The sequence below is a fragment of the Delphinus delphis genome, chromosome X, assembly GCF_949987515.2.
Source record: "Delphinus delphis chromosome X, mDelDel1.2, whole genome shotgun sequence".
Lineage (NCBI taxonomy): Eukaryota > Metazoa > Chordata > Mammalia > Artiodactyla > Delphinidae > Delphinus > Delphinus delphis.
Genome location: NC_082704.1, coordinates 4,094,744 through 4,104,432, shown reverse-complemented (window position 1 = coordinate 4,104,432; position 9,689 = coordinate 4,094,744). Strand labels below are relative to the sequence as shown.

At 51.8% G+C, this 9,689-nt stretch overlaps 1 protein-coding gene across 2 annotated transcripts in view; it reads right to left on the bottom strand.

The window, feature by feature from the left end:
- Positions 1-960: 960 nt before the first annotated feature.
- Positions 961-9,689, bottom strand: part of TMEM185A (transmembrane protein 185A) — a 31,214-nt gene continuing 22,485 nt past the window's right edge. Inside the window, exons 4-7 of one of the 2 annotated variants that reach the window (XM_060002703.1) lie at positions 8,048-8,131; positions 4,725-4,901; positions 3,753-3,876; positions 961-2,579 (exon numbers count right to left, since the gene is read on the bottom strand). In XM_060002703.1, coding sequence (XP_059858686.1) covers positions 2,335-2,579; positions 3,753-3,876; positions 4,725-4,901; positions 8,048-8,131 — 630 coding nt within the window. In that variant the 3' untranslated portion in view covers positions 961-2,334. Of the gene's footprint in view, positions 2,580-3,748; positions 3,877-4,724; positions 4,902-8,047; positions 8,132-9,689 lie in introns of both variants that reach the window. The other variant, XM_060002704.1, reaches the window with a different exon arrangement.

Below are 9,689 nucleotides of genomic sequence, written 5' to 3'. Positions count from 1 at the left end.
CTGCTCGGACATCAGACAGGCGGCCATGCACAACCGCCCATCTGGCACGTTCTCCCCACGTGCGCGGCCACCTCCACTGATGCCCCCCACCCTACTCTGGTCACGGGCTCGAGGATCTTCCTGAGATTTCCACGACCCAGAAACGCCTCCAAACCCAATACGTCACCTTCCCACGGCCCAGGCGCCCAGCCCAGTGGGTGAGAGCGAGGGCTCGGCCAGAAGATGCCAAGGCCGGCACCACAGACCTGCTGATCCCCAGCTGCCTGGCTCACGCCCTCAGAGCCTCTGCTTCCCCACGAGGATACTCGTAGGAGCACGTGCTTCGTGGGGTCCTGAGGACTCAGGGGGACATACAGCAGGAGGCAAGGTACCTGCCACTTAACTCACAGCTACCGTGGTTACGGAGAAGCGTGCTGTCTCACAGCAAGTTTGAATCTAAGGAGCTTAAGCAATGGTCCATCAGTGGCCCTTGGCTACCTGCAGGAAGCCTTCCATCACCAGCAAAAGGTGGCCTTCCTTGTCGATTCTTGCAAACCGTGGGCTGAAACGCCACCTGAGTTAACTGTCTCTAGAGACAGCTACCCAGAAATCACAGTGCATTTTGCATAGATGTAAGTGGTACTCGGTGCCCACGTGACTGGGCAATGCCTCAGGACCACTGAAAAGCCGAGTTCCACTTTAGAATGTCTGGGAACTCGCCAACACTCTCGGGCCCCTCCTCAGCTGTCAGCATTGTGGCCGTGTGCTCCCCCGCCAACAGCCGAATCCCTGGGCCTCCCGCTTTCCTCTCTGTAGTGCATATTCCGGCTGTCCCTGGAGACTCCTGAGAGATGCTCACCCACCCCTGCTCCCCTCGGCTGCTGGTGGCAGCTCAAGGTTCCCTTTTGTGCTCGCTGACAGGACTTCCAGCATCCTGGACTATATCCAAATTAAGACCCGCACAGTGCACGTGGAAAATGATGAACCAGTTTATTGAACAGCTAAAGGGGAAAAACAGAGTGGATTGGGCTACATTTGCTATACACCAAGCAGGAAAGTTGGCACCATTCCAAGTGTCCCCTTCAGACAGCACAGGCTTCCTACAGGCTGGCACCAGGGTGGAGCGGTGGGCGCGGTAGATGTCAGCGGAGCCCGGTTTAGACAAGGTAGCAGCTGCCCCCTCTCCCCCTCTCCCCTGCTCCCAGGTGACAATGCCAGGGCTCCTTTTACCTTCTTTTACTCACGGCCTGCTTGTTCCCATCGCATCTGCTTTCTTCCCTCTGACTTGTGGCTGTACCCCCAGCTCCTGGAGTCGTGGTCCTCCTAGCTAAAAGCATGGGCCCAGCTTGGGGGCAGACACAAAGCCCCAGACCTCAACGCGCACACTCTGATGGCCACGTTTAGTCTCGGCACCCTTCTCCAGTGCTCCAGCTTCCAGTCGTGCTGTATGGCTTTCTGCAAGTCAGTGTTCCCAGCATGTTAGCAAAAAGCACAGTTTCTTGCTTATTGCGGCCGTTCTGGCAGTAGCAGCTGCTGTGTTTGTGGAGAAATTGAAGGGGAAATGGCAATGTCCCATGAAGGGGTGGCACCCCGATGGGCAGGACGGGGGTGCCACTGGCCTCTACTTCTGCAACAGAACACGTATGTCTTCAGTACAAGCTTGTAAAAAAATACTTTAACAGAATATACTGTACAGAACTAGGATTTAACACGGTATATTACAACGCTAAAATATTTGTATAAATACTATACAGGCACGGAGTCACTCCATTAGAAAGGGCTCACCAATGGGGCCAGTAAAAACCCAGAGAGAAACGACGTCCACGGCAGGAGCAAGGCCAGCTGAGGCAGCATGGGTGCACACGGGGCCCGAGGCCCATTCTCAGTCCCCTAACTACGCCACAACGGGGGCATCTGAGCTACGCGGCCAGGCCGGCCTGGTTCAAAAATACATTTTTCAATAACAATTTTGATGGGAATTTTCACACTTTGAAAACCAGCTGTGTAGCCATTCCTGCTCAGGCCTAATCAGCCACCCAGGATGGCTCCAAGCCAGCTCCACAGGCACCTTCCCGGGGGAAATCACTTCTTCCCTCTCCACAGGCTCCCTCCATCAGATCCACAGCCGCTGACACGCACCCCACACCATGCTGCGTGTTCCAGGCCCCTGTCACCTGCGTGTCCTGTCGCGGTGAGTCATTGGTAGGCATTGAGTGCAAACAAGGCATGAGATGAAGTCCCCGGAGACCCAGCTCCAGCTCCAGTTCTGGGGGTGGGGGAGGTGAACGGAGAGGCAGAGGAGACGGAAGAGAGTGCGGGCCAGGTCCTCTCACGATCTGCCCTGGAAGGGGCTGTCTAATCTGGCATTTCGATATTTAATTTGGGAGGTGGGAGGACATACTTCCCAGGGCTCTGGGTGATAACCACCCTGGTCTTCTTTCGAAACATAGGAGCGATCTTAGGAGGCTCTGGAACTGGCGTTTCTTCAGTTTCCTCATTACCTTCACGGTGGAGGTCGTAGGAAATGTTTCCGTATTCTCTCAAAAATGGGCAGATTTCAAGCAGAAACTGACAGAAATCCTTGCGAATCCCAAACCACCCTGAAAAGGAAGAAATGTACTTTCTCAAACACTAGTCTCCATTGAATTTCAGGTTACTTTTCTTTCATGAATGAGAACTTTTCCTTGTACGCTGTAGTGCTTTATCCTGATGTCTTGGGAATGAAGCCTGAGCAAGGCCTCAATACCGACTAAGGGTAAGAAGGAAGCCCTGCAGCTCTGCAGCTCTGCAGGTGGCATTCCTGGACTGGCAGCTACCAGATGTCTCCCTGGGGCCTGTTAGGGATGTGATCTTGGGCCCCAGCCCACACCTCCTGAACCAGAAACTGTGGCGGGGTGGCGGGGGGCAGTCCTGGGATTCTGATGGGTCCTCCAGTATGCGAACTATTGCTCTCACGAGCCTCAAATATCTGCGGTGTCTGGACTATGTCAACATCCTCCAGTCTTCCCGGCCCAGAAGAAACACATGTGTGACGAAGAATGTCACCCAAGAAAAGGATCTCCATCACCCTCTGGAGTCCGGGAAGATGGCAGGCATGTGTTGGTCCAGGCCTCAAAGCTCCTTCTCCAAGGCCCGTTCTTCTGGTCTGGGTACCACTAAACCGTCAGCTCAGTGCTGGCTCTCCTGGGGCAAAACCCCCAGTGGCATTAGTTTCCAGAAGGGCGTGCTCTGGGCCTACATGCAAAGGAGCTCAACGTCTAGTGAGGAGGGGGCCCTCATCAAAGAGCACTTCAGAAAGGGCTATCACAGCACACAGGTGGAGGGGGAGAGAGAGAAGCCGGGCACCACTGACAAGACTTGGAGACCTCAGGAATGATGCTGGCAAGAGCGAGGACAAAACAGACACTGGGAGGACGCTCAGGGTTTGGTCGATGATGTGGATTTTCATCTCATCCTCAGGAGCCCCTGGGAAAAAGGAATCTTGGTCCCGGTGTTGCAGCAGAGGGGATGGGCCCAGAGAGGCTGCCTGCCGCGCTCAGGCCCCCCTCCGGTCGTAGGGCCACGAAAGCAAGGCTGATGGCACGCCCTTCCCCTGGAAGATTCCAGGCCTTCTTCAGTCCTACCTTTCCGAGGGAAACTCCCTGATTGGGGTCCTTAGGTTCGTCTTTTCATAAAGCGGGGCCACATACACACACACACGCAGCCACGCATCAGGCACACAGACACACACGCACACACACAGTTCAAGCGCTTCGGAAATGCTGCGTACATACAGTGGTTTCCGCCTTTCTGCCCGAATGTGGTTGCCATGAGAGTGATCAAGGAAAGCCAGAGCGGGACAAATATCGGGACACAAGAGAACGCGTTGTGGCCGTCTAGCTTGTGAACCAGCAGGATCTAAAGAAAGAGAAACAGTTGAGGTTCTGTCGATGGAGCATCTGAAAACAGACCCTCTCTGAAGCCAGACTGCACTGCCCCTCCCTCGTCAGGTCTCATAAGGGGGACGTTCGCTCCACAGGAGGCAACGGTAACCCTCCATTCTGGGGGAAAGGACAAGAAGAGCTTTCATATGGCTCTTCAGGACTAAGCAAAATCCATCCACCTACAACATTTCCAACATCAGGACTGTTCTGGGAAACTCTTGCAGCTGTTTGGTTGGAGGAGTCAACAGTGCCCACTCTATAATTCTCCACAGGGCTCAAATACAAAAATATCACATCCAACTTTCTCTTTCTAGAAGACGACAAATCGGGGCTTCCCTGGTGGCGCAGTGGTTGAGAGTCTGCCTGCTGACGCAGGGGACACGGGTTCGTGCCCTGGTCTGGGAGGATCCCACATGCCGCGGAGCAACTAGGCCCGTGGGCCACAACTGCTGAGCCTGCGCGTCTGGAGCCTGTGCTCCGCAACAAGAGAGGTCGCGATAGTGAGAGGCCCGTGCACCGCAATGAAGAGTGGTCCCCGCTTGCCACAACTAGAGAAAGCCCTCGCACAGAAATGAAGACCCAACACAGCCCAAAATAAATAAATAAATTAATTAATTAATTCAAAAAAAAAAGAAGATGACAAATCAATACATTCAGATGCGTGGTGGCTAGAAAGGTACACTTCTCACTGCCAGCCCCCAGGTCCCCAAAGAAAGGCCGCTCTGACTGTCCTGTGGTCCTCTGTTGGCAGGCTCGCCCGGGGAGCTGCTGTGCTGGGGAAGCGCAGGCTGCTGGGCCTCAAGAGTTCTGCCGAAAGCTCACCTCAAAAGTAAGGAGTGGCACGACAATGGTCATCCAGCTCAGCGCCATGGTGATGTGTGTCCTCCGCTGCTCCGCGATCACATCCATGGAGCGTAGGAACAGCACGGACCACACGATGTAGTAGAGGACCACCAGGCACAGAAAAGACATGAGAATCCACAGGGGGACACACACGACCTGAAGGGAGGAGGAGAGAAGAAAGGTCTTTAGGGTAGGCAGAGCCAACTCCTTCCTGGATCTCTGCACTTAAGACGGTGCCAGGCCTGGATGGGGCCAGCGTGGGAAGAGGACCCGCTGCTCACTGTTGGGGTTGCTGCTGCCCCGGCAGCCCTCAGGGTGACGGGACTCACAGCCACTGCCCTGAGGCGTGAGCTCGCTCAGCGGGCCCCGGGCTCTGCCCGCCTCCCCTCCACCTGCGCCCTGGCTCACCCGGACATCCCCTCTTCCCAGTCATTTCCCATCCTGCCAGAGGCACTGTGGCCAAAGGCTCCTTGGCAACCCGGGCTGCGCAGCGGGCCCAGGCCCTCCATGAACTTGCAAGTCAAGGCTGGGAGGCTTCCGCCACTCGGTCTCCGCTGCGTCGCCCAGGTGTGTTCTGTGTCAGTTGCTGTCATACCAGAAAGAGCTTGTTTCACCCTCACACACAAGCCCACACGATGAGTCCTGGGGGCCTCAGCAGGCTCCTCCCGTGTGACCTTTTCTCCCTTCTGCATGGCCCCCTTGGGTACATCTGTTGTCCCTTTGTCTTCTCTTACAAAACAGTAAAATTGACTGTTATCCTTTGGCGTCCAGTTCTATGACTTTTCACGCACACACGTATAGATCTGTGGAGCCTCGGGCAGGACACAGGACAGCTCCTTCACCCTGCCAGACTCCCTCGTGCTCTCCCATCACTGTGTCACCCCCTCGCCCCACCCATAACCCCCGGCAGCTGCTGCTCTGTCCTCTATCACGACACTTTTGTCTCTTCAAGAACGTGATGGAGACGGACTCATACAGCATGTAACCTGAGGCTCCCTTCTCCCAATCAGCACATCTCTGAGATGCCTGCAGGTCGTTGCGTGTATCTACACGTCACTGCTTTTCACTGCTGAGCGCTGCTCCACTGGGTGGACGCACCCCAGCCTGCTCTCCAGTCACCCTGGGAACGAGATGCTGGTGCTTTCCCGCTTTGGGCACTTGCAAATAAGGCTGCTATAAACATGTGTGCCCAGGTTTCTGTGTGGCTGTACGTTTACATTTCTCCAGGGGAAACACCCAGGATTGGCACTCCTAGGTCACATGGTAACTCCATGTTTCATTTATAAGAAATTGCCGAGCCGTTTTCCAGAGCATCCACCCAGTTTGGCATTTTTACCAGCGACGGGCGAGGGTCCGGGTCCCTCGGGTCTGCCCCAGCACTTGGTATTGTGGTTCTTATCTTTGCCATTTTGATGAGTGTGCTGTGGTGCCTCACCCTGGTTTTTATTTGCTTTTCCCGAGTGGGTCGTGATGTCCTTTTCATGTGCTTATTCGCCATATGTCTATCTTCGTTGTGAATAGTCGCTTCAAGTCTTTTGTCAATCTTAAAATTAGGTTGTTGAGCTTTTAGAGTTTTGAGAGTTCTTTAGATGCTTTGGATACATGTCCTTGGTTAGACATCTGCTTTGCAAATATTTTCTCCTGGTCTGTGACCTGTCTTTTCATTAATTTCATTTTAATTTTGAGCTTCTTTTATAGACCATGTTGGTGCCATTTCCGGGAACTCTTCACCTAACTCCAGATCCCTAAGATTTTTCTCCTATGTTTTCTTCTAACACTTCTTTACTTTTACCTTTCATTTTTAGACCCAGGACTTGAGCTGGTATATGAGTTTTAATCCTTCTGAGGAGCTCAGAGCTCCTGACTGGATGTTTGCTGTGCACAGCTTCCCCTTATGTCCCTCCTCCTAAAGCACGTCTGGGAACAGACTCACTTAGAGGCCTGGTCCTCGTGGGTGGAATGTTAGCGACCAGCCTCACTTGGTTTCTCTTGAACACTGTGGGAAACCTGCAATCTGGCTGCTTCATCTGCTGGGACTTGCACAGGATTGGGGCTGGAAAAATTCCTCTGTTCATCTTTAGAAAACATGCACAATTCCTAATCTTTTTTTTTTCTGATTTCACCTTACACTAAAATTTTGGTCTTACCCAGATTTGTTTCCTCCATGACACAACAGAAAGCTCTGAACCCAATTACTGTTCTCTAGACACAGCACCCTGAAGATGGAAGATGGGCGCCTCAACAGTATGTTTTATTATGAATGTTTTATCAGAGATTTTAGGCAGAAGGGATGGATCTTGTCTTTATTCACTAGAGAGGTAACTTATGTTCCCATATTTTCTTCCTTGTCGCCAAATGAATATTTTCTTTTTCTTTAACTATATTTTTTACCTTTGTTCTTTCTTTTTTTAAAGGTAAACCATGTTAATCACAGACAATGTCTTATGTACAAAAGTACACATCAAGCAGGGTGGGGCCGGGGAGAAAACCCCAAACCCTGGCAAGACCTCGCCTCCCAGAGGCAAGATAATTCTTCTACCTTTTGTCTCATCTTCTTTCTATGCGTTACTAGTTGAAACCGTACTGTTTTCTCTAATTTGCAGCTTGCCATATATCTCTCTCTCTCCATCCATTCTTCTGTCTATCTATGCACAATCAGTTTTAACCGAACACCCATTAACGGAAGCAAGAGGTCACTCGCATGACTCAGACTTCACCCCTGGCAGGAGTGTAAACTGGCATAGCTTTTTGGAAAAGGGAGTTGGCAGTGCAGTTTGTATTTCAACATCTCAAAAAGTTCCCACCCTCTGGCCCAGTAATACTGTTTCTGTAGTCCTTCCTAGGAAAACAATGAAAAAAAAAACAGGCAAAGATTTTTATGCACAAAATTATATGCTGCAGCATGATTTATAATTGTAAAACACCGGTAACAACTTCAATATTCGGAAATGAGGGGACAGTCTCATAAATGTATTTGAAGAATATTTTGCATCAATTAAACTTGAAAAGTCATGCTTATAAGAACCTTTTATTGACATGTAAAAATGCTTATAATACAACATTAGAACAACAAAGCAGGATACCAAATTATACATGCAGTATGATCTCAATTATCTTTATGAAACAATAAACCCCCAAACAAGGAAACGAAAAACACTAACCATGTTATCTCCCAGTGGATTATGGGTGATTATTATCCTATTACCTTCGCTTGCCTGTCTTTTCCGACATTTCTACAATAAACACGAATGACTTTTATAATAAAAAGAAAAGTTTATTTAAGGATTTAAAAAGTTACATACAAGCCACGGCCAGTGGATGATCTTGTCCAGTCTTAAGGCAATGAATATGAACTGGAGAATGTTGACAGAACACAGGATTTCTAACTAAAAATGAAGAGAAGAATCAGTTAAACAAAATAACGGTTGCATTCAATACCACAATTGTTTGGTTAACACACTAAAAGGCAATGCAAATTATAATGCAGCGAAAGTTTTATTATGTCAAGTTGCAACCTCCTGATTCTCAGCACCGGAGGAGCAAAGCAGCGCTGTGTCAAGGAGGAACCTGGCCTGGCCTTGGGCCTCGTCCTCTGCTCAGTGGCTGCTCGGCCCTTTATGCTCATCCAGGCAATGGCCTGTCTCCAGGCTCGCGATCTGCAGAGACGCAATCTCTGGTGGTCTCCCCCAGCTTTCTTTCTGCGCCTACCCACAAACATCTCTGTTCTTAATCATCCCTGTACTGCTTTCTTCTTGTACCTGGAACTCAGCCTGCATCCCACCCCTTCCTTTCTGGCTCCTCGAGGACCCTGTCACATCAAGACATCAATTACGGATTCTTTATTGCATCTTTAACCCCGCCACTCCACGATCCTTCCCAGAAGCACAGAAACATGTTCAACTCATTCCCATTCAACACAAAATAACCCCAAACCATCAAGCTCTGTGAGACACCATGGACACTCGAGTCCCTACGGCCACCCCTGCCACTCCAAGCTCCACCCACTGTGGCCCGGCCTCCACCCTCAGGACCACCGGGAAACTGCTTTCATCAAGGTCACCTGATCAGCTCTGCAGCGTCGGACCACTTCAGCTGGCATCCTACTGGGCGTCTCCTCCCTCCTCCGAGGATCCCAGCGTGCAGTCTCGCCATCCTCCTGGCCTCTGACACTTCCCTTTCATGTGCCTTTTCCTCTCCTTACATGGTGATGCCCCCCAAAGCCTTAAACTCAGCCTCCCTCCCCACTGTAGAGACTCAGACACAAACACACGTGCTTTCACTCCCTCACCCTGCCCTGGGGTGGGGAGCAGAGCCAGCCTCCACATCCCTGGCCTGCGCGACCTCCTACTGCTCGCTTCTCCAACCTGTCTCCACCTTGGCCTTCCTGCTGTGGCCCAGAGCCGACTCTCCCTGAGGCACTTCAGAGGAAGCCCTTCTCCCCCGAGTTCATTACCCCACCTCCCGCACCTTGCTGCCTTCACCCTGTCTCACCGGGAGCTACCGCTGCGGCCTGATTCCCCAAATCAGGACACAGGAGGGCAGCCCGCATTCTGTTTCCCACACCCTCAGGCTCAGGCACTTGGCCCTGTCCTCCACCGTGCAGACTTCTCTAGCATCCCTAGCCCGGCCCCCATCCCGACTACTCCTGCTTCCTCGGGCCCTCGTGCTCCCGAATGCCCCGCAGGCGGCCCTCCTTCTGGCTGCAGTGCTCACTGCTCTTCAAGGGCTCATCACTGCCCACAGGATGAAAGTCACAGGACGCCACGTGACCTGGCCCAGAGCTGCCCCAAAGTTCCCAGTTCCCAGGGCATTTAGCGACTCAGCAATTCTTTCTGAGGCCTCTGGGCCAAAAGAAACACCTAACAGTTCCACTGATTTAAGTCATTAGATCTAAACTGAGTGCTTATCCTAAGTAGCCATCTAAAAAAAAAATTACCTCACGTT